General features: G+C 32.9%; 4 protein-coding genes across 5 annotated transcripts in view; 1 reads left to right on the top strand and 3 right to left on the bottom strand.

Annotated features, from left to right (window-relative positions):
* Positions 1–10,416, bottom strand: part of Rala (Ras-like protein A) — a 44,652-nt gene extending 34,236 nt beyond the window's left edge. For both annotated transcript variants that reach the window (XR_011396571.1, XM_070110206.1), the window contains exon 1: positions 9,885–10,416. The gene's annotated coding sequence lies outside the window, so the exon portion shown is untranslated. The remainder of the gene's footprint in view (positions 1–9,884) is intronic.
* Positions 10,417–11,318: 902 nt separating this feature from the next.
* Positions 11,319–13,725, top strand: LOC106625461 (uncharacterized). The gene is made up of 6 exons (XM_014245286.3): positions 11,319–11,668; positions 11,723–12,064; positions 12,135–12,417; positions 12,518–12,756; positions 12,842–13,354; positions 13,460–13,725. The coding sequence occupies exons 1-6, from the start codon at positions 11,526–11,528 to the stop codon at positions 13,560–13,562; spliced, it is 1,623 nt and encodes a 540-aa protein (XP_014100761.1). The 5' UTR covers positions 11,319–11,525; the 3' UTR covers positions 13,563–13,725.
* sicily (NADH dehydrogenase (ubiquinone) complex I, assembly factor 6 homolog sicily) lies at positions 13,356–15,477 on the bottom strand. Its single transcript, XM_014245302.3, has 6 exons — positions 15,285–15,477; positions 15,082–15,193; positions 14,904–15,023; positions 14,441–14,836; positions 13,720–13,823; positions 13,356–13,649 (listed from the first exon to the last, which is right to left on the bottom strand). Exons 1-6 carry the CDS (start codon positions 15,422–15,424, stop codon positions 13,568–13,570), a joined length of 954 nt encoding a protein of 317 aa, XP_014100777.2. The 5' UTR covers positions 15,425–15,477; the 3' UTR covers positions 13,356–13,567.
* A 524-nt stretch (positions 15,478–16,001) lies between these two features.
* On the bottom strand, positions 16,002–22,701 carry Tat (Tyrosine aminotransferase). Its single transcript, XM_036362393.2, has 4 exons — positions 22,025–22,701; positions 17,064–17,575; positions 16,712–17,005; positions 16,002–16,654 (listed from the first exon to the last, which is right to left on the bottom strand). The coding sequence occupies exons 1-4, from the start codon at positions 22,257–22,259 to the stop codon at positions 16,328–16,330; spliced, it is 1,368 nt and encodes a 455-aa protein (XP_036218286.1). The 5' UTR covers positions 22,260–22,701; the 3' UTR covers positions 16,002–16,327.
* Between the last annotated feature and the right edge of the window lie 3,106 nt (positions 22,702–25,807).

Here is a 25,807-nt window from a genome sequence, read left to right as displayed (position 1 = left end):
GCAATAACGCGAAATACATCTCGAACTTACCTGAGTCGGCAAGCGACTTCACATAACCCCACAAGAAATAATCCAGCTGTGTTAAATCGCACGATCTTGGTGGCCATGCCATCGGCCCAAAACGCGAGATAAAGCGCTCACCAAAAGTTTTCTTCAAAAAATCTACTGATTCGTTATCTGAATGGCATGTAGCGCCGTCTTGTTGGAACCAAAGTTCGTGCACATCAACATGCTCCAACTCAGGCATCATAAAGTTATTAATCACAGCTCTGTAGCGTTTCCCATTGACTGTAGTATTAGTGAGCTTCATCGCTGAACAAAATTTTCTTGTGAAAATTAAGTTCCGGTAGCCATTTCTTTTTGGGCCCATTCACTGAACTTTGATCCGGGATAAGTCTGTTGTTTATGAGATGTCAAAACAAAATAAGTACAAATAAAGGAACAACCGAAAAAAGGCGAACTCCGAAAAAAGTATTGCCACATTGAAAACCACACGCCTAAAAAAACATTATGTACATATTTTAAAAATACACATATTTTTTTAATTATACGCGATCTCCGACGATGCTAAAATAAGTTAAGTTTAAATAAACTAAAAAATACGCTTTTAAAGCACCTCAAACTAAAAAGCAAAACATAATTCGTTATATAAACTGAAAAATACTTGTATTATTGTGAGAAAAGTGTGATGGGCTAAATATACGAAAAACATGGCACAAACCATAAAACGCTTTTCTCACATTTTCTCGATTTTTGATCAGATCAAATCTGATAGCTTTTTCGACTTTTTATTCTGAATTTTCTCAGCATAAATTAAAACAGTAATTAGTTGCAATAAATTGCATTCCAATACCGCTATCACGTATTTTATGACTATTGATTTCCTATAATTATCCTTAATATTATAATATTGACTCAAATTTTATTCAATAAAACTACTTAAGCAATAAAATTCCATAATTACATAAAGAAATGCAAGCAATTACTGCATTTGATCGTCCTGTATTTGTTAAATAACAAATAAAACTGCAACAATTAAATGATAACGAGCTAAACAAACAACAACAAATGTGCTACGCAAGTAAATCAATTTATTTTATGGTTAATCATTTGATGTTTGTAAATTATAGACAATGAGATTAAGCTTTGGGAGCTTTTTTTTTTTGCATATGACTCACCCTACTTTACTTACTTACGTAATATGATAAATATGATTCACTCTTTAAAAGATACAATGATAATAAAACAAACAAAAAAACAACAAAAACTAAAACAAACAAAGCCTATGACTAAATAACAGGTGTTTCCCCAAACTTCAATGCTATTTTTGGTTTGTATGTCTCGCATGTACTTATAATATTAGACTCGAGTGAATGATATTCTGAAATGTACTTGGAGTTTAACATTAGTTTAGTAATGCAATAACTGTTTATTCATGCCAGTTATTTACAAATTACTTTGAAAAATTGTTATGAGATTTATTTTAACTTAAAGCAAAATAATTAAACATTTATTAGAATTTACATCGTAATATGTAATAAATATATAATTTACCATAATTATATATCTATAGTAACATGTTAAAAAGTCGACTTAAGGGGTTATATCCAGTTTCAAGTCAGAAAAATCGCGTTTTTTGTGAATTTTCTTTGAAGCGGAATTTCATTTAATAAATAAACAAAAATAATAAACATTCACAGAATTTAATGTATTTTAATAATTGGCGATTAATTAAAAAAAATCTTAATTCCCGTGATCCCGTAGCCGGTCTCCAAGAGCACCGCCGAGAAAAGTTGATTTGTAGTGAGGAAGATGTTTCTGCTTAAAATTATCTCAAATCCACAAATCGAACAAATTGATTATAACAATAGTTTATCTACAGGTAATCATCGAAGAACCAGTCAAAATTTTGATTTCTGACAAAATGGCGACTTCCCAAAAGAAAAGTCGTTTTTTGTCAAGTTCAGAGTGGCTTAAAAATCGAAATTATTATCAAAAATCTTATTCCTTCGATTCTCTTCGATTTTTTCAATATTTCGATAGTTTATACCTTTAAAAATAACATAATAAAATTTCAAATCGATATCTCAATTTGTGTTAACAAAAATTGAATTTCGGCAGACCAGAAACGACCAAAATTCGGGGTGAAATTCAATTTTTTTTAAACGCCACCATTTTGTCAATTTTTGAATTTTTCTTGATCGGGTGTGATTTGTACGGAGAATATCTTCTAGTTTAACGAGCATTTTTGATGTTTAGGTTTCATCCAAGGATAAGGCCGGAATCACTGCAGCAGTGGAGAACCTTTTTTTAGCGCTGTAGGAGGAGCTCTTATAACTCAAAAAATATTTAATTTGTTCGAAAAGTTTCAATATGTATTCTTGAGACATGTACATATATATAAATATACCCTAAAAATTTCAAAACAATCGATACAGTAGTTTTTTTTAATTCCCTTAAGATTTTTTAATGTTAAAAATTATCACAAAAAAAAGAATATTTCTTATAATTTTTGCAAAAATTAAGGTATCTAACTTTACGAAAGTACTACGAAGTTTTTTGAGCAGAATAAAGCATTCAATAAGGGTCTTGCGACGATATCTTATAGAGAACAAAGCAACTCGTGGATGAAAAGCCTGGAGCGGTAGAGACAACATAGGCTTTTTCACATATGAATCGATCGAACAGAGTTTGGTTGATATTTTTAAAATTTAGTATGAATTCGGAAGCTGTGGCAAAAGATCTGAACTTTGTCAAATAGAGCTCCCAGGAAAAAAAACAACACAAAAATATGTGGAAAATCGGTCCGCCGTTCTAGGGTGCATCTCAATTCCATAGTATTCAAGAAATTGTTTGGCTACCTTCCAGGGGCTATTTTCACTTTCAATATTATAAAAATATGAAGTAATTTTTTTTTTCAATTTTTTTAAGCTTCTATGATTGGAGTGCAATACAGAAAGAGACTTCAAAAGCTAAAACAATAATGCCAGCACAGACGAACACAAACCAAAAACCAACCGATCGCCCAGAACAAAGCATATGGTATGTTGGTCAACTTTGAATATTTGCGCGATTAGAAATTCCAGAGCAATTAAAATTTATGACTTTAACAAATAATATGTTGGTGAAAAAAATCCATCCAAGTGTTTTATTTTTTTTTTAATTTTTATTTTGCTTTTAACTTTGAAGAGAAACTGAAACGGTTTTAACGTTTTTTGTCTGTTTATATTTGACTCAGAGTGTATAAATAAAACGTGTAATGCGTTATAAATTTCAGCTGATGACGTCAATATACGAGTAAGTTTGCGTAAAAGTTTGCGAAACAGAACAAAAACTTGGAAAAATATACAACTAAAGTAATTTTAGAAAGATTAAATTATAAGAAACACACATTTATGTTATGTGAAGTGGGGTATAAATTTCTAGTTTAATAAAATTTACAAACTGTTAGGAAAAAGATAAAAGAAAATGTAAAAAGCTTAAATTAAAAGTAAAAAAAAAATAATATTTATGAAGTTAGAAATGTGTAAATACGTAATTAGGAAAATTCAAAATAAACACATTAAAATGTAAATAATACATTAAAAACCCTAAAAAAGTAAGGGAGAACAAAGTTAGGGCTGGATTCATAAGAATTAAAAGAAAGGAAGAAAAGACAGGCACAGTGGTCGTAGAGGGATTTTAAGGCCGATTTCGCCTTATATTGAAAGAGAGTTGCCATATATCAGGCGTACTCACTGACCGAGAGAGGCCGTTCCCATGACAGTCGGATCTACGTTTACGGAACGGATCCGGATTTTTATTTGGCCAAGAATTGGCAACTTCGCAGTACTCATACAAATTACTTCACTTACTTTTTTTTCTGCGGCTACAACAAAAACAAAATTGATGGAAAAGAGAGTCTGCATTCTAAATTTCCCCAGACCTCAGTTTTTTTTCTACGACGCTGGACATACTTACATACATATGTAGTAAGTCGTTTCACTAACGTTTATTAATGTTTAAGTTATCTATTTTTAAGTCAAAGTAACTGAAAAGATTAAACCTGGCGCTATATAAAAATTAGGCGTGATCATTTGTATATCCGATTTTGTTCATATTTAAATTATATGAGAATTGTACGCTCTAAATTTTGTTACAAATTGCCATGGTAGTTTTAGATATATAAAATTTATTGATTATTAGGTGTGGCAAACTACCGTTAGGTGAATATAATTGTTATACCCTCATGAAAGATGTTGCAAAAAAAAAGAATTTTATGCAATGAATCCCCAAAAAAAATAGAAAATAAATAATTTTTCCATGTGTAAACTTGCCTTATGTTATCGATAATAAATAACAATCGACAATGAAATAACTGTTGTAAATTTTGTAAACACCGCGAATTTCATAAAATTCTTACGATTGAGACAAAGAAAATGTGCAGCGAAAACTAATAATGACTTCACCAAAAAGTAAAAATACAGCGGAAGAAAGTTAGAAGTAGAATAATGGTATGGTGGCATGCAGGCAATAACAAATAAAACAATGCATCATTACAACGATTGTGATGAATGAAACTGTGCACACAGGCATGTCTGCGCGAGCATTATGGATTTCAGCAAAAATCCTCTATGGCGGCACTCAGTCACATAAATGGAAGCTGAGTGGAGCCGCCAACAGTGTCAGACAGCCAGAAAGACTATTATGTGGTATAAAGCAAAGTGCACAAATATTTACATACGAACAGATATAAGCATACATAGGCGAATATAATAGAAATATATATACATACATATATATAAAGTATAGATATACATACATATATTGCAAACGCAATTACGCTGTAAGCAAAACTGCACAGCAGTCACTTGGAGGCACACAAATACATATGTACATGCTCGTGTGTGTGTGGTTTGGTGAACTTAATCTTTGCGGAAGTTGTGAGTTCTCTATCAGATGAGCGCAGCCGCCAAGTGTTATTTGCACTGATAGTGGCGTTTGTATGCTTAGTTGCAGTGTAGAACAAAGCGTGGAATATGAAACGAAATATATTATCTAAACATGTACATATGTATGTACATATGTAATGTATATTCAAGTAACTAAGTAAATGTTTAGAGTTTGAAGTTTCAAAGCGCTAAAATTCACGCGCAAAAGCGTTTACATTTTCATACGTATGTTGTTGTTGCCGCAGCTCACCTCATTAAAACACTTTTTTAACCCACTTGAACAGTTAATTATGTTGCTTTATTTTAAATCACATTTGGTTGACTATATATAAAGTTGTCACCTCTGCAAGCGTACATACAACACAAAATGTGACAACTAATGAGTGTTAAGGCTGTTTCCGGTGAGGTGACTACATACCAAATATGTTAGAAGTCACAGAAAATATTTTAATTTCTATTTTTTTTTTAATTTACACGCTTTTATTATTGACCAAAACATTTGTAAAAGTGTGCACATACCTACATGAGATAGTTTAGAGACGAGGAGGAGAATTTGGTGTTAAAAACTCAATTTGCATATGTATGTATAGTGTATATACTATAGTATACTAGTTAAGGCCTTTTTGGGTATAAAATGTATAAAATAATGGGTCTATTACTATATATTACTGCGGTTTGCCAAGAGATGGCATAACTTGGTTACTATTTCAATGTTCCAATATTCCGAACATGAGTTGGAAATCTACTGTCATCAGCCGTAAGTCATCGTATTTTAGTGGAAATTTATGGTGAACATGCTTTAGCTGAGCGAATACACCAAAAATGGTAGTGGTTTAAAAGTTTTGATTTTGACTTTGAAGACGAAGATTCCGGAGAGGCTGAAAAAAGTTGAAAGATGAGCAACTGGAAACATTTTTCGGTAAAGGTTGTTGCCAAACACGAGTAGAGCTTACAGAATCTTTGGGACTCACTCAATCAGCCAGTTCAAAGAAGTCGTTTTTGCCTGGTGAATGGATCCATTAAGACAAATCAAGGTCAAAGTCGAATATTCATGACAATCCAAGATAACGCTCAGTATTCGGTGTGATCAGAAGAGCGCGCTGTATTATGAGCTACTCAAAACGTGTGAAACTATTAATGAGGAACGCTACCGACAATAACTCATCAAATTGAAGGAAGCGATTGTCGAAAAACGCCCGTAAGAACCAAGGCAAAAATGTTCCATCATGAAAAGGCTCGACTTCATGTTAGAAAACCGGTTTAAAACCATCTTGAGAACAGCAGCTGGGAAGTTTTGCCTCACCCGCCTTGTAGCCCAGACTTTGTCCCTTCTGATTACTATTTTTTCCCAGTTCATGTAGAAAGCTCTCACTGCAATACAATTAACAACAGAACCGGGTATCGAAAATTGAATTATGCTCATTTTAAATGAAACCCACCAATTGCCAGAAAAACGGAAAAATTTTATAACTTCAGATGGGCAATACATTAAATAAAAAAATATTGAATAATGGTGAATGGAAGAAGAGGAAAATATATGTGCATATATTAATTTCACACATTTTACAAATTTTTTTAAAATTATACCTTCTAGTTGGGTTAAGAAAACTAAAGTAGTTTGACATTTAAAAATTTGACAAAAAAATTTAAAACAATTTGAAGGGTTTAGAATGGTTCGATTACCTCAATCTTTTACTACATAACGGTTAAATATTCCCAATTTAAACTAGTTGATGGTCGGTAAGAATAAATTTTTTTTAAAAATTGAGAGGGCAAAGTGTCAGTCACGTTTTGTTCAGGAAAAATTTCAACCCGCTAAATAACCAGAAAAATAATTTAAATTTCCAATAAAAAGACAAACAGTTTAATTTTTTTTGTATTTTAATTAAATCAAATGCTTGAAATTAGCTTCAATTTATATACATATGTATACAAAAACTTCAAAACAAAACACTACCGAGCAAGTGCACAAAAATTGTTGTAGCAAGTGCAAATTGTACAGAAATGTAATTAAAACCAAACTAGTGTTAATCAAATTACGTTTAAAATAGATAAAATAGCGAAAAGCTTAGCAAATCGAATTGTAGTAAAAAAAGACGGCGAGGAATTTTAAGCTCAAGCATGAAATGAGTGCAACTCCAAAGACCTTGACGTGTACGCTTTTGCCTTTTGACTTCGCACACATGAGTAGCACGAACATTTTCATAGTTCACATATATGTATCTGGTAGATATGTATGCGCATACTGACTTTGAAACATTAACCGTTAATTTGCAGCTATCAATTAACAAGGGGCTATAGAGCAGCGCATATAAGGGGTTGCCTAAGGCCAAATACACACTTATCGCTTGACGCCACACTAACAAAACTCAATTATCACTATGGCAGCAAACCTATCAAATGGCTTGCCATATCTAAAACAAAAACAAAACCAAACTTGACAAAAACTTATCACATGCACGATGACAAACAACGAGCTGTGAATGGAGTGCGTCATTTAAACCAGACCGATGAGTGAATACGCATTTTTGCGGCTGAAATTAACATTTTTTACTCATTTTTTGTCCAATTTTGTTTCGTTTTCGTTGCTACTTTGTATTTTTTGTGATTTTCAGACATGCTCATCATGCAATTTCATGGTATTTTGCATTTACCTTTGCACATGCGCACAAAACTAGCTACTTTTTTTTTTGGTCTGTTCGAACTTGTCTTAACAATGTGCATAAGCAGTTATGATTGCTCGCCGCTATATATGCATGCATGCATAACATGCTAAAATGCTATTTTAAATGCCAGTTAAATTGCATTTTGTTTTTGTTGGCATTTTCACAAACCCGTATTGTACCTTTGTTTTTAAATGAGTCATGAAACAGTGATTTTGCTTTCGGTCGTTCAATTTCTACAGAGCTGCTAATTATATCTGTAAACATATATTTTTGTAAAAATGTGTATGTGTGTGAAATTGTGGAGAAAAATCAAGTTTCACTGATTTGACGATATTTATACATGCAACAACAAGCAATGAATGCTATTTGTTCTAACCGAATATTTTTCCAAATTATTGTTTTCTACAATAATTGTAATAATAATTTTTATTTTATCAATAATCTTATTCCAATAAATATACTCAAATATTTTGATTACTATTCACTGCCTTCCACTATAGAATTCAGTTTAAAAACTAGAAAAAACGTTAACTTGCCCTTGCCCTTCACAAATACAAAATATTCCTTACAAGGACTGGATTTTGTTCGATCAGTTTCTATGGCAGCTATATGCTATAGTGGTTCGATATCAGTGGTTCCGACAAGGGAGCAACTTTGTGAGGAGAAAAGAACATGTGGAAAACTCCAGATCGATATCTCAAAAACTGAGGGACTTATTAGCGTATATACAGATAAAAATACAGACAGACGGACTTGGCTAAATCAATTCAGCTCTTCATGCTGAGCACTTATATTCATATTTATATAATTTTTTTAGGATCTTCAACGTTTTAATAATTTAAATTAAACAGTGATTAAAATTTTTTTTGTCAGTGAGTAACATAGCTTCAATTTCATACATATTGATATGTAAAAAACAAAACATTTTACAATTATAAATTGAAATACTGATCTTTGATGAAGTTAAAAGATTATTTGCCTGCATTGGAAATTACACACTTACAAACATACAATCCACAAGTCGTTGTTTGCATATAACAAAGCCATACCATGCGTTGGCAAACGCTTTTGTTATACGCTTGAACGAATTAAGTTCATCGATTTTTTTCAATATGGTTTTTGACGTCAACTTAAATAGGTCACTAACTTTTTGGTATTTTCGCACCAAAAATTGGTACGGGATGCAACTTATGTTTGTGCGTAAACCAACATAATTTAATTTTACCATTCTGTGTTATCTATCTAATGGTTGACCTTATGGTGGCAATGCATGCATATGGGTGCAAATTAATAGCTTGTTGTTGTAGCGATTCATATCATTAATAATTCTTTATTCTTGTCTCACGCAATCTTTTTGAGTAAAAAAAGCGGCAAAAAAAATAGTTAACATTATGGCTGGCTGTCTAACTCGCAATCTGCACCAAACACGAAACATAAACGTGAGTAGTACGCATTTATGACGAATTCCGTTTTTTTTTTGGCAGAAATTGGTTAATAGTTGTCAGTCGAAACCAGAAAAGTTGGTAAACAGCAATTGCGAAAGCAGCACATAAAAAACTTTTGATGACACATGTTACAAACCTACATATTGTAGGGAATCGTTCTATTCACCTTTGGTTGTTGCTTTGTGTGCAGATTTCTCTTGTTGTACTCATTATACAAAACATGTAGCTTGATAAAAAAAATTTAAGTTTCTTTTCTTAATTCTATTCTTCGTTTCTTAAAAAATGTTAAATTATGATACAATTCTCGTTAAAAATTTTATAATTTTTGTGAAAATTTAGAAATAATTCGATATTTTTTAAGAAACAGTACGTTTGCCAAAGTCTTCAAATAAAGTAATTCGGATCGAAAAGGTTTTCATTTCGAAATGGTCATTAATGAGATTTTGATGTTATAAAGCGAGCTTTCCAGCATATTAAAATTATATATAGCGCTTTGAATAAATTATACTAAAAAGATAATTAATTTCCAGACCGGAAATTTTCCACAATATACATATGATATCAATCGAAATTTAATCGTAGGAACATAAGTAAATAAAATATTTTTTATAGCCCTAAGAGGCGTTGGTCGACTGCATGTCGATCACGAGATAAATCAAAGCAATACACAACTTCGCGTTTATCGTCAGAATACAGTCAAACACCTCATATATGTTATTAATGCTCTTTACGGGAGATATATACACTCGTAGAAATGTTTATAGAAACAATGACTGATATTATTTACACTTTCCAAAGTATTCAACAATCTTATCAGCATATTGTATAGCACTAAAAATTACCTTTTATAACGTTTGCTACGGCTGCAAGTATTATCGGTGTATCCTACTATTCTATATCTATCCTATTATAGATAGATAGAAACTTTACACTTTGCTTATTTATTAAAAAATTTGATGATTTTTTTCAAATGGAATGAAATTGTGCTTTCGCTCCACTATTTTGTTTCTTTTTTCTATATTTTGTCGGTTTCACGTTTGTCGTTTACTTTTCCGTTTGCACAAATTTTTGTCGTTGCTTTGCACTTTTTTCGCGCGTTAGCTTTTGTCACAAATTTCGTTAATACACTCTCACTCACATTCACGATGCATCATACGGGCACACTCCTTTTTTTCACCCGAATTTTGTGATTTCCTACAAATCTACAGGACAAAAAATCGACACAATCTATGAAAGCAAAATAATTGCGTAAAATATTTTGATGATTTATTAGCACTTCGTGTTTTTACTGTTTACATGTAAATTCGACACTTTATTATAACTGTATGAGAATAGAAAAACACACACGACTCGAAAAATGCGAATTCCGTAAATCGCATTCAACACTAATTTCCAACACGTTCTGTCAATCAATGACCAACAAACGCAAAAATTAGAAAGAAACCAACTGAGTTCTTTAATTGGCAGTGAAACTAATTTTTCCATGTGTGAACAAGAGATGACAATTAGTTGAAAGGAAAGAGTAAAATACACCAACTTAAGGCAGCGAAATATGCACGTTGACGGTTGGAATTATTGTTGTGACAATGTCGCAATTACCGGGTAACGATTACTTAGTTGATTTCAATAGAGTTTTAAATTATACATTTATGGTTATTTGCATGATATTCTAACTAACAGATAGTTACTGAAGAATATTATTTGATTCTATTTAATTAGGCAAGGCGGTATCGGCGGAATGCAGAGCATAAGCTGAATATGATGAAACGGTAGAAAATTGACTATGAGATCGGACATTCTTTTGACTTCCCTTTTTAACCAACCATTAAAAAATTAAATTAAATTCATTAAAAAATTAAATTAAATTCATTAAAAATAAATTATAAAGTGTGTAATCAAAAATATATAATGGTCAAACAACATCCTCAATCATAATAATTTATTTATTCAATTAAATTAATAATTTATGTACCATAAACAAGGCATATTAAGTTTGCAACGAAGATTGTAACACCCCGAAGGAAACTTCTAAGTATATATAATCAGAGGACGAGCTGAGTAGATTTATCCGTGTCCGTCTGACTGCATATAAGGGAACTAGTCCCTCAGTTTTTGAGATACCAATCTAAAATTTTGCACACGTCCTTTTCTTTCTATATGTCCTTATAAAATTGACACTGATTATGGCCCAAAGCAACGTTACAATTTCCGAACAAATTGTTAAGATCGGACCACTACGGTCTAAACAATCAAAATCAAGTTATTTCTTGTTCTTAATAAGTATCGATTTTGTAAATAAGTTGTATAATATATTATCATATAAGAGCAACGTGTTTTAGAAATTTCCATATATCATCCACTGTGCGATGTTTTTGACAATTTCCATTCGACAGTTTTTATAAATATTACAGATTTTTTTTAAAAGCTTAAGATTCAGGCAAAAGAGAGTTCGCCAATTTAGGAGCTTTAAAATTTTTCGAAGCATGTGTGAAGCTGTACTCGAAAGGGCTCGTCAACAAAAGGAGGGAGCTAAACGATTATATCAATTATTTAAATTTGAAAACATGACCGTTACATCACCACCGGCACTGAAAGTGTACTTTTGGGAATATTTCGATATTGATAAGTAATTTTAGATTAGAGTGATAGTACAACTAATATCCATTTATAACATTTATAGACTCAATCGGCAAATTCATAAGGATAGAAGCAAATTTCAACACGACATTGCCATGCCAATGCGTCAAATCAATAGTCGTCCCCTGAAAATTATTCTCTGGTTGCGAAACTTGTCCGAGAAAAATCTCGATATACGTTTAAAGCGTATACAAAAATGCGAATGCGTGCCACTGGAAACTCGTGTGGGCTTCAATCAGTTTCGGCAACTCTTCCACTGTCCACATAGGCGTCTAATTCATATTCTGCAAGAGGTCATACATATGAAACCTAACGATTTAGTGGCGTTGAGAATCGTTTTCTATTATTTTTTATTCGGCGAACACACGCTTACATATGAATTTAAGTAACGGCAAATTCAAAATATTAATTATTCAATTAGCTATTTACCGCTCTATACTTCCTATATACTATAGTTGCTCCGATTCACGAGTTCTAACTTTGAATTTCAAAGTCAATGTAATCGGTTTTGATCCAAATGCTTGCATTATTACTAAAGAACTTTTACCAACCGAGTTGAAAGAGCATCGTCGTTTTGTTCAGCCGATTTGGGTGCAGAATATAACGGGTCAACATTTGAATTTTGTCTTTTCGACACGAGAACGCGGCTTAAAGTTGATGAATCCCAATTTAACAGTGCCACGTTTAAGTGTCTGGCCGCTGATGGTGGAATATAGACCGAGCGATTTCGAAAATCAGGTCAGTTGGGGATTTTCATTTTTGTAGAGCATAAAATATATAATATAATTGCTTTGTGCTGAAGATTACCCTAAAACTATATGACTTCCTTTTTTAATAGCTGGATTTTAATTTAAATTTCGAAAATATTCGTTCGAAGTTTCAAGTCAAAGCAGTGGGCTATCTCGAAAAGGTTGCCGAGGACCCAGAAGTGCCGCTTGAGGATTATGAATGCGCTGATTTCCCATACGTTATTTACCCCAATAAAATAGAATTTGATATGCAACGTTCGGAGCAAAGAAGCCATATGGTGGCCATTCATAATTACAACCAAAAATGCGTCGAGTTCCGCTGGCAAAAGTAAGCAGTCCAAAAACTTAAAATATATATACCTACAACTTTCACCTTTGTTGCTTTATTTAAAAAAAAATTAATTATGAATTAGCTACATCATCAGCGATTTATTCGAAGTAACGTTCGAGCCGAATGTATTCCGTCTTAAGCCACATCATTCGAAACTTTGCATTGTCAATATGCGTGTTTACGAACGGGCGCTTCACTTTAAACGTATTCCATTAGCATTGGAAGTACATCGGGTATTCGATAAATCAACGAAACTTGCAAAGGAACTGTTGGAGGAAGTGGAATCCATTGATGATCCCAAATGGAAGGAGTCCAGCTATATGATGCATATATTTTTGCATCTAAATGTGAAAGTAAATTTTAAGCCCGATGAACCAATAAATATTGCTTGGGAACTGTTGCCGCCCAAACGTGAGCAATCGAAAGCTTCAACTACAACAATATTTGAGAAACTATATTGGGATTATTTGTCAGAGTCCAATTTTATGCGACCGAAATCGTCTGCTAAAATAAATGATGAACTCAGCTATGCTGAAGTTTTACGTTTGAATGCCGGTCCATTGCCACTTGTTAAAACCATAGACATCAATCGCAAGTATGCTATAAATTTCCTTTGTGTTTATCGCATTTTAAATTATTTACAATTTATATCTTTTTCGATTAATTCTGCCACGTGATGGATTACTTATGCCGACTGCAGTAGTATTTTGCGTATAATCAGTCAACTTATCGCCGAATCCCTGCATGATTTGGCAAAGAATTGGCTTTTCATTCCAATTGAATTTGCTGAAGACCCACAATAAAGTATTTAATAGCGCCTGCGCAAGTTACTCCAATATAATGACATCGGTAGCATCGAATCTCTCTGTAAGCACCTTTGATCAGTTAATCTATTAATAAATAGATATGAAAGAATATGTTAATTAGTCGGAGATAAATTAAATAAAATCAATAACTAACCTAAAACTCGATTTTCGTAAGCGTTCCAAATATCGCTCCACTACGATGGAAGGTAGGAAAAATTTACGTACCTCTTTGGGTACTTTATCCATTAGACTACGAGCCTATAAAATGGAATAAGAAATGTGATGGTATATAAAAATTAATTAAAAACAAGACAGTTTTGTCTTCGGCTGCACCGAAGCTATAACACCCTTAATAAATACAAAAGATTCCATACAAGAAATTGATTTTAATTGGTCCATTTATATGGCACTAATCCATGCTGAATTTTGTGAAGATATCTTGTTAAATAAAAATGTTTTACATACATGGACTTGATGTTAATCAGTCAGTTTGTTTGGCAGCTATAAGCTATAGTGGTCCGATCTGAAAAATTTGTTTGGAGATTATAGCCATGCCTTAAATAATAATGCATGCCAAATGTCGTGAAGATATATTGTCAAATAAAAAAATTTGTCATTCAAGGATTTGAGTTTTCAATTTGTATGGCAGCTACATATATGCTATAGTGGTTGAATATCGGCAAATGTGCAGCTTCTTGCAAATAAAATGATGAGTGCAAAATTAGAGATTCATATCTCAAAAGCTGACTTTTTCATTTCAAAAACTGAAGGACTAGTTCGCGTATGTGCAGACAGATGGACATGGCTAAATCGTCTTTAAAGTAGCCCTTATTACAATACAAAAATTAAAAATCATTCATTAAATCAAAATTCACCTTTTCTAAGTGTTGATGCGCTGCAGATGCCACCTCAAAAATGCACTCTTCTACACCTTTGTCGTCAACTTTGTCCCGCACTATACGTTCCTGGCTGACACCATGTTTGATTAACAATTCTTGTGGTATATTCAATGCTTGACTGCGTCCCTTATATGGTATTGCTCTTAGCAGCGTTGCAATACCTTGTGCTTTGCCAAGATGTGAAACTGCATGATCCACCTGTATATCCTTAATGCCATTTAATTCAACTAAAAGATGAAACAGTGATGAAAAAACCTGATCAGCATACTCTTCTAGTTGTTTTATTGTAAGGAATGGTTGGTTCATTGGCCGATCACGTGCCGTGACCAAGCGCTTTAAATAAATTTTGCTCAGCTTATTTGAATCCACTGTCTGTAAGGCAAAAGAAAAGCGTTCTAATAGTTATCTTTCAATGTATAATATTTGTAAGTAAACATACATTTTTTAATTCTCGTAAAACTGGATGATCGGCAACGTAAGACACTTCGTTGGAGAAGCATTTATCAATTGAATCATACCAAAATTTCAATTTCAATTTAATTATATGCTCTTCGGACACCTAGAAGTAAGTGAAAACCTTAGTATATCAATCACTTCAGCGCTGCGCCTCCTCTTACCTTGGCGCCACAATTGGCCACCTCAACATTGAACGCCCTCAACGCAAATGCGTGGCGCCGTTGATCGCCATTCAACAACAACGTGCATAAATAATTCTCATAGTCATTTTTCCTACAATAAAAAACCTATGTGAATATAATTTTGATTTTATATAACATACGTGCATGCAATGAAAATATTGGCTAAAACTTTTAATACTCACTCCACCAAATTAACGCAGTATTGCGCCGTAAATACTTCATTTGCCAATTTCTTTTGTGTGCAATAGGTTGCACCAGTTTGTTGTAATAGACATTTCGGCAAATTCTTTATTGAATTTACTCCTTTCAATAAATGCCGCATTTTAAATTATAGTGATTGAAATGTTTTTGTTTATAAGTTGTTTGAGGTTATGGCTTAGCTGTCAAATGCAACAGCTGATTGGGTATTTATTAGGGTTTTATTTGTTACGGGTATTGTATCGTTGAGTTTTTTCGGAAACGGAAAGCAATAAGATGGCGGGCTAATAAATACGTTCAATTTATATTATAAATCGGTATATATATATAATATACATATGAAGTAAGAATGAAATACGGCAATGCAACAGCCGTACAGAAACTTACTTTACTTACTTGGAATAATCAAAATATATGAATGAAAGGGAATTAGAAGACATATAAAATGTAAAATATTTGCATTTCAATGAAACTACTTATAAAATACTACGTTGAGTTTTGCAGAATAGAAACAATTGAGAAAATAACAATATCAAAGATATGATCAAGGAGAGGTGAATGAATTTAATAAAAACAGTCAGCCCTTCTGAGTCTGAGTTTAGTTCAATAACCGATTGTCATTGAATATTCATACCTTAATCGGCATTGAGTAGGTATTGATGCAACCTTTGCACATTTTTTATCAAAGTAAGCAGTTTGCATTGACATTGCCCTTTGGTAATTAATATCATTTATTTATTCAAAACTAATTCTATGTATGTCGTAAGAATAGTATTGCAAAAATTACATATAATTATATTAACTTAACAGAAAGACCTATTAACTACTTATTTGAAACTATTACGGTCATATACATATTTGACTTTGACTACTTGTGTGAATAACTAAAAAAAAAAACTAGTACAAATGCAATTTTTTTTATTTTTCACAGCGGTTTCACTAAATATATCATCGAGCTTTATGCCCAGCACTTTTCAATAGCCCTTCCCAGCTTAGGCAATCGTTTTTCCAAGCTATAGTTCCAACTTCAGTCTAAGAGTCCATGCTCAATAATTGCCTCATCACTCTTATAATGCGCCTCACAAAATTCTGCCGTACGCATGCATGCCTCTTTCATCATGTCACCAGGAACTGTCAAAATTATGCGCATAAAATTCGGGCACTCAAAGCAAGCACCCGGCAAACAAAAGACACTCTGCTCATTCACCAATTCTTGCACGAATTGCGTGTCGGACTTGAAGGCTGGAAAATGTTCGATATCGATGCCAACCATCATGTACATAGCGCCGTCCGGCATAATAGGATTAAGCCCGCGTACCTTCCTCAAGATGCGATAAGCCAAACGTGCATTTGCCTAAAAAAGAGCACCTAATTATTTCCAATTTTTCTACAGAAAAAAAACTTCATTTACCGAGATTATATTGATCACACTATCGAAGAAACTTTTTGGTGTATTCTCCAACATAGCGGGCAGTGCGCCCTGCACTATGCTATTGGAGCCCAAAATGCGGCCGCACATGTTCTTCAAGCCAATCACAGCTTGAGCCAAACGGTTTTCGCGATCGTGCACAATTATCCAACCCATACGCCAACCAGGCACCAAAAAACGTTTTGTAGTGCCACTGCATGTGAGTATCGGCACATTTTTAGACAGACTGCTAATGGCTAAAAACTTAGAGCCTGGGAATACCAAGTGCTCGTAGATCTGTAAAGAAAAATAATTAAAATTCATTTTAATTGGGAACAAATCTTTGTTAAATTACCTCATCCGCTATTATGGGCAAATAATTGCGCTCACAAATATCCAAAAAGCCCTCCAGATGCTTCTGACTAAATACACTGCCACACGGATTACTTGGATTATTGATTAGCAGCGCTGCTGTTTTTTCATCAATCAAACTCTCCAACTGACGCAGATCAGCCTCCCATTGACGCTCCGGCAACAAATCGTAATAACGTATTTCGATATCCAAACCTTCGGCTAGCGTTTGGTATAAACAGAAACCAGGGCGTGGTACGAGCAAATTTTGTCCCCTGTCACAAAGTGCCAGTATGCAATACTCCAGCGCAGCCGAGCAACCGCTACACATTAGTATGTTCTCTGTTTTTATCTCTTCGGCGCTCTGATGTGCACTATATTTGGCGATGGCGCGTCGTGCCTCCTCGTGACCCTGTGAGTGGGCGTAGCCATTATATTTGCCGCTTTCGATGCATCTCTGTACAGCCAGCATAGTTTCGTCGGAGGCACGTAGGTTGCCGAACGTCGTTGGATCACCTATATGATTGTTATATTTATATAAAAAATATGCAAATAATTTAATTAATTGTAATTATTTATTATTTTAATAGTTTGTTTCTAAATATATTGTATAAACATTATAAAAACACATTTGCGTCAATTGCTTCTAATTAATATTTTATAAAAAACGCTCTAATTAAAGGCCTAATCCGCCAGCTGCCATTAACATTCAAATTGGCTTTGAGATATCTACGAACACAATCATTGTGTAATAGTTTATTATTTTTTTTATTGTATATTTCATATAATATAAGAAAACTATATTTATTAATATAATGTAAGGGGCCCACCTATTGAAATTATTCGATCGCCTTGTTTTTTTTTCGCATATTTTGTTTATGTTTCTCTGTACAATGACCCAGCAGTTTTTCGATTGTTTGAAAAATGTAATTTTAATGGGCCAAATATCATATGAGTTTTGAGCAAAAATCCATTTTGTTAAATTTCATTTTTTTTAACAATCATGGGTATTTTTATATGTAATACTTTATAGATTAAAAATATTTCTTATTATTCACTGCAGAAGTTTAGGACCTTTTATAGTAAATTGAGCAATTGCGAATAATTCGTTAAAAATTAATTTTTTGTTTTGTTAAAATTTTCAATGTATTGCGTATGTATTTTAAAACGTTTTATCTAAAAAAAATTCTTTAAAATTACCTTTTTAGGCGGTAACAGAATACTGAGCTGTGTCCCTCAAGAACTTCGATGCAAACTGATTGAAAAAAACTGTCTAGTTCCAACTCTCTTAATAACGATAACTGTGCTGGAAAAACGTCATGTTGGCATAAGAGGGATAGCAGCGGATTTTAACATCTCTTACGTATCGGCTTAACATATTTTGGTTAATGTTTTGGGTATGAAGCGTGTCAATGCTAGACTCTTACCAAAAAAAACTGAATTTATTGGTGTTTAAGGTGGTATTTAAGGTAGAGGTCGCAAAAGTGATGCTAGACAGCGTAGCTGAGAACCCTACATGCATCAAACGGATCATTACTGGTGACGAGACGTGGGCTTATGGATATGACGTCGAAACTGTCCAACAATCTAGCGAATGGCGCTTCAAAAAATGCGACGAAACCGAAAAAACACAACGTCTAAATTTCACTACTGTTGTTCGGTTTATTATATAACCAATAACAGAATAAATAATTACATAAGAAATAAAGAAATTTCTAAAAAAAACAAAAACTATGTTATAATAACATTAAAAATATCTTCATTTCGCACACTACTGTAGGTAGCAATAGCTCAAGCACGAGCTACACACATGTTCAGCCGCTAATGAGCAAGAAAAATGCGCCCTGCATTTGCATACACGAGCAAATTATTGGTGAAGTGTAATCCAAGTATGTCGCACTACAGCTAGATGAATATCTATAGGGTTAGCAAAAGCTAGTAATAAACCTGAAACGCCAACCTGTACCGGCTGAGCACACATATTAGCGGTAACCGATAACCGTAGCGCAAACGCGCAATTTCCACAGAAAATAAAAGTGCCAACACATGCTGACTGATAACATTCTTAAAGATCGCACAGTTTCGCAGTCTAAGAACAGTGTTCGAAAACGGCAAAAATTGGGTGTATCCACAGGTGGAAAAAAAAAACAAAAACAAAAACAATACTATATTTACACACAGCTTGTACTCGTATAGATCACTGGGGCAACTTTTTATGCTAATTCGCCGCAGACAACTATCGAGAATATTTCTAGATTTGAATAAACAACAAACAAGTTCGAAAAGACTTTGGAAAGTCAGCGGCATATTGTGGACTTATGAATATTCACCCAAGTATTTCGAGTGATTAGAGGCTGCTTCGTGAAAAGATTGTTGCGTAAATAAATTTATAAAAAAAAAAAAAAAAACTAAATAACAACAATAGTAGTAAGTAAGAATTTTTCTACAATAATAACACAAAATATTGCACCTGTTCGCACAAGAGTCTCCACACCACAGCCACGAGCATAAATGGCGGAGCAACGAAATTTGAGTGTAACTCTTTGAGCGCGATTTTGAGTTGTTTACCTCCGCGCTGATCTGATTGGTCGCATGAAGAAGGTGTGTACGCTACAATGGCGCAATATACACGACAGCACAATATTTTACCAAATACATATGTAGATATATATAATATATAAAGAAGTATTTATTATTGACGCAAAAACAACTTTGCACTTTATGCAAATTAAAAATAAATTATGTTGTTGCCTAATTTTTTTTGTATTAAACGCGAAGTTAAACTTGTCCTCCATATAATTTTGCATGTGTATGTATGTATGTACAATATCTTAAGAGTGGTTTACAGTAGCTGAAGAAAATCGCGGGCGAAAGAATGACAACTTTCGTTAAGTTTACTCACTTTGGCAATGATTTTGATGATTCGCGATACTTTAGTACCTTCTCTGTATATTTGTACTTATCTAACGGTTTAGCACATATTTATCTGCGTATGTATTTAAAACGATCAGTTGCGCATGATCACCTTTCATACGGTGTAACGCGATAAATTAGTTACATATCGTAGGTTAGTTTACAAGCGATCATACTAGGTACATACATACAAACATAAATATGCAGTTTTTAGTTGAAATAATATATTTCAGCATTATTGATGCTTCATTATATCAAAGTGCAGCAACTAATTCGAATTATGGCAGCAAAATGATTTTGGATTTCATTATAGGGAATCCTGTCTTTGTCACTTAAAAGCCTCGTATCAAATGTTGTAGAAGGGAAGTAGACTAATAAAGCAAAATAAAGCTTGAAGGAGAGAAATTCAATTTCTTTTTCCTTATGCTCTGAGTAAATGGTAAAACTTTGATCTGCTTAAGTCTAAATGCTTTTAAGCTCAGAGAACTTTCGTTTACAATGGGTCTCTGTCCACCGGTCGGCATGCGTAGTTCTCTAAGACTTGTGAAACTAATGAATCTTAACTCGGTCGGTTTGGCAGCTACATATATGCTATACTGGTCCGATATCCGACTGAGTAGCTTCTGAAAGAAAAAACGACATGTGCAAAATTTCATGTCGATATCTCAAAAACTAAGTGACTTGTTCGCGTATATACAGACATATGGACCGACGGACACGGCTATATCGACTCAGCTTGTCCCGCAGATCATTTATACTTGTAGTGTCTCTGCCATTTTCTTCTGGGTGTTACGAAATTTGTAGCAAACTTAATATATCCTGTTCCGGTTATAAAAATTATTATATTTTTACATATTCCCTTAAAATTCACATAAGTGTCAGTGATCGATATTCACATTATTTTGTTCATTATGAAAATCATTGGATTTTTTAAGGTTTGGCTTACGTAAATTAATGGAATTGCTGAATAAATACGAAATATATGTGTAGTTAACTCCTACTGAATTATTAATAATCAGTTATTCATATATAAGTAAAAAAAAAAAATTTTTTTTGTATTGTACTAGGGCCTAGTGCGCATATAAGGCTAACGTGGCTTTATATATTTTCCATATTTAGATTAGGTTAGGTTCTGCTACGCTCATGAGCCTCATATAGACCATTTTTTGTTTTTAGCGATGCCAGATGGAGTGTCGTTACGTAGTTCATGAGAAATAGTCATCTTTTACGATGTCAGTTCTTGCCGCGAATTTTAATAAGTAAGATCTGCGATCTGACTATCGAGACCTCTTCCATATTTTCAATATTGAGGAAGGAATAAAAATATATTATTTTAAAATTTCACGAATTTCATAACCATAAAAATTCAGATTAATCGACATTGCTGATAGGCAATAGACACCACCACGATGCAAGATTTAAAGTGTTTAGATATTTTATTTTTATAAATCAATTTTAATTTTTTTAATTTTATAAACAATTTTTTTTAAATTAAACTTTTTTTTAACGCTTTAATTTTTTTTAATAAGAGTTATATTACTTATTTGTTGTAAATTATAAAGTTGACCATAAAAATCATCAACCAGCAATATCATCACCACAATGCTAGATGAATGGAGAATTTTTTAATAAAATCAATTTATGTTAAAATTTTTTAAGAAAATCGTTTAAACAAATTTTCAAAAAAATAATTAATTTTTCAAAAATATGTACCATAAGTTTTAATTTTTTCAAAAATAAAAAATAATAATTTTTCGTTTCGAATAACACAGCCTTTTCCAAATTTTATCTCACACGGGCAACGTTTTTAATTTCTAAAAATATTTTACTTTAAAACACAAGAAAAAATACCCTTCATGACTACAAAAGATTCCTTACAAGAATTAAGGATCCGATTTGAACCATTTTTTCGAAGATTGCATTATTACCTTATACAATAACGCATGAACAATTTCGAAATATAATATTTGAAAATATCTTCTCAAATGAAAAAGTTTTGCATACAAGCACTTTATTCCGATCGTTCAGATTCAGTGCATAATAACTACTCACCGATAGATAACGGTATCATTGGCTTGTCAGGATTCGGTTTGATTTTCAAGGACTCCACAATACCACGTATGCGGTTGTGTGTTCTTGCGGATATTTTCGAAGCTTTGATATTCCATTCTTGGCGTACATTTTGATTCAGCTTCTGATCGTCATTGCTGTGTTGTGGGTCTTTTGTTAAGTTGATATTTTCGGTGTTGCTGGTCGAAATATTACGCTCCGAATCGCTTGCCGGCATTATCACACAACAAATGTTATATATAATAATTTTCTTATTCGAGTATTAGTTTTACATGCAAAACAATTTTTTTTTTTAAATACACTGACTTCACAGTACAAATGTACAAAACAGCAGTTTTCAAATTTTAGACACACTTATAGATAAATATATTTAAAGCCTTTCAACGCTTTAATTTTATATTCTAATTTAACATTTCACAACAACAACACTTCACATTAAATTTGAAGACGATTAAAGTCCTTCGCCACACAAAGTCCACAAAGTAAACTGGCAATTCGAGTATATAAATACAGAGATTTGAGGATCTCCTTTTGTGTCTCGCTGCAATATTGCATTCAACCGATTATCACTGATTATTTGCAAAGAAGAAATCTGTTGCGCTTTTACTTCGACAGTTGTTAGTTAAATTCTGGTCTGAATTAAACTGATCTACTGATCTGTTTAGTGTGTGCTTTTAAAGGAAAATATTAAAATAAACACGAATTAACATTTCTACTATTGTTGTTGTAGCGCTGCCAATCGCGCGCTTGTACATATGTGCGCACATATATGTACATACAAATGTGTGGTGTTCAATAACTCTTCTACAACAATAACAACACAATTTCAGTTGACACATTTACACCAGCCACACCAACACCATTAAGCTATCAACTAACCAACAGCCCAGCCACCAGCCGAGCAGCCAACCATCCAACCATCCAAGTAAGTCGTCAGTGCGCCAGCCGGAGCGCTTGTGTTGCTGATTTGAATACCTGTCCGGACATAGATATGTATACCATACGTATATGAAGGTATAGCATGTTGTTGCAGCGCTTATTCAAAATATGCCGATATTTATTCGCATTTCGATTTCACATTTGAATATATCTATGTATATATTTGCAGAAATGTCATTTATTGTAGCGTGCGTTGCGATATCGCGAAGCCGAGCTGTGATCAAGTGCGCCCGAACGATCGCTGTGGACACGAAGTGCTGTCGTACTCGTAAAATGTTAAATTTTTTGTTCGTTTTGATTTCACAGTCAGCGTATTGAAGCGTGGAGATAGAATTTCTTCACCATTTCTTTTGATTGTCTTTCTTTTTAATTATTTTTGGCGAGAAAGGTATGGAAAATTTGCAAGTTTCAAAGGAAAAATTGGTATGTCTGAGAAAAATAAAGTATCCGACATAGTGCCTCAAATTATTTAATATCCATTTACGTATGTATGCATACATGTTTGCGTTTAGGACGAAGAACGTGTTCTATGTGATTTTATAATCAATATTCGACCATCATCAGCATATTCAATTTGCAAATGGTTAAAATTCTGCTGAAAAGAAACCAGTTAATTTTAAAATCGGTGAGCTGATATTTACATATTATTACATACATACATACCAGATTTCAGAATTTTAAATTCAAAATTGCCTCTTATTTAAATATTTCCCCATAACCAATTTATTAGGCAACCGCCTAGAGTCACGCTTATCTCAGTTGTCTCAAAATATAAAGAATTTTTTTTACACATAAAATATGAGAATAATGCAACCATATATCTACTAGATACATAATAAATTGTTTGCATTTCATGTTTAAATAATTTACCACATTTTTCTTTAAAACTAGTAATGCTCATTTAATCAGAATTTTGACTAAATATGCTTAATACTTTTAATCTTAAATTCTAGCAGGATTTTCCTCAGTAAGTTCAATTGCTTAGTGAAATCGGCAAAACTTAAAATATAAACAAAAGTAAATACTACAAAAAAATTAAGGAAATATTAAAAACATAAAAGAAAAAAATCAATTAAAAACAAAAATAAAGGAAATAAAAATATTATAAAAAAAATTAAAAAAAAAAAATTTTTTTTTAAAATTATAAAAAAAAATTTAATGAATTAAAAATTTAAAAAAAAAAATTATAAAAATAATTTTTAATTATTAAAAAAAAATTTTGTTTAAAAAAAATTAAATTAAAAAAAAATTAATTAAAAAAGTTAAAAATAAATTTAAAAAATACAAAAAAACCAAATCGAAAAAATCAAAAATACAAAAAAAAATCACCAAATCTAAAAGTTCCAAAAAAGGAACTAAAATATATTCGTAACAAAAACTAATTTTAAACCAAAGAAATAAAAATAACGTTTACTTCGGTTAAACCGAAGCTATAGCACCCCCTTCACAAATACAAAAGATTTCTTACAAGAACTTGCTTTTGATCTTCCAGTTTGTATGACAGCTATACTTGTATGTATGCCATAGAGATCCGATCTGAACAATTTCTTCGGATATCGTGGCGTTGCCTTGGAAAATAAACCATGCCACATTTTCTTCTCGTTCAATGAAAAAGTTTCCCATACAAGCACTTTATCCCGATCGTTCAGTTTGTATGGCAACTATATGCTATAGTGAGCCGACATCCATCGTTCTGACAAATGAGCAGTTACTTGTGCAAAATTTCAGATCAACATCTCAATAATTGAGGACTAGTTCGCGTATACACAGATAGACTGGCTAAATCTACTCAGCTCGTCACGGTGATCATTATGTATATACAGCTGTGTTCATAAAAATAGCAGTGCTCATGAGTTGCAACTTTAAACTTAATTTTATATATCAAAAAGTAAATGAATGTTCACAAATTTAATTTTGTTTTAACTTTGTGATTATTTTAAACAAAAACAAATCAATTTATTATTCAAAATGTTGTTAATGTTTTTTACATTATTAATTTAAACAAAAAAGTGCTGTTTACAGTTGTTCATAAAAATAGCAGTGAGTAATGAAAACAGTGGAATTAGTCGAAAAAAACATTGTTGAACTCCAAAAAACTATTTTAATTTGTTTGCTTGGGTTAGTACTTAGTCGTGTACCCATTATTTTTTATTATGGCCTGGCATCTGCGAGGCATAGAATCCACCAAGTCCTGGCAGCGCTTGACAGAGATCCGCTCCCATGATTTTTGAACAACCTTCCAAAGCTGTGATCGAGATGTTGGATTTGCATTTGCAACATATCGTTTAACATCTCCCCATAGATTTTCAATTGGATTTAAATCCGGAGACTGCGCAGGCCATGACATAAGATCGATCCGCTTTGATGCCATCCAGCTTTTGACCAGTTTGCTTGTATGTATGGGGTCGTTATCTTGTTGAAACGTCCATTTTAGTGGCATTTCCCAATTGGCATAAGGAAACATAACATTTTCTAATATGTTAACTTATACAGATCGATCCATGATCCCATCAATCATGAATATACTACCCACTCCACTGTAAGAAAAACATGCCCATACCATAATACTCAATCCGCCGTGATAACTGTCTTCAAAGTGTACCTAGCATCATACTCTGTGTTAGGTGGACGTCTGAAATATTGTCTGGAGCCCTTTCCACCAAATAACACAATTTTACTTTCGTCACTATATAAAATATTTCGCCACTTTGTAATGGGCCAATGGGCTTTGACATGTCTGGTGGCTAACAGTGGAACTTTTCGTGGATGGCACGCTTTGAGATTTTGTTCTTTAAGACGTCGCCGAATAGTAACGCCACTAACATT

The sequence above is a fragment of the Bactrocera oleae genome, chromosome 5 (assembly GCF_042242935.1).
Source record: "Bactrocera oleae isolate idBacOlea1 chromosome 5, idBacOlea1, whole genome shotgun sequence".
NCBI classification, from domain to species: domain Eukaryota; kingdom Metazoa; phylum Arthropoda; class Insecta; order Diptera; family Tephritidae; genus Bactrocera; species Bactrocera oleae.
Note: the sequence above shows the minus strand (reverse complement) of the source record. Positions and strands in the feature narration are given on the sequence as shown.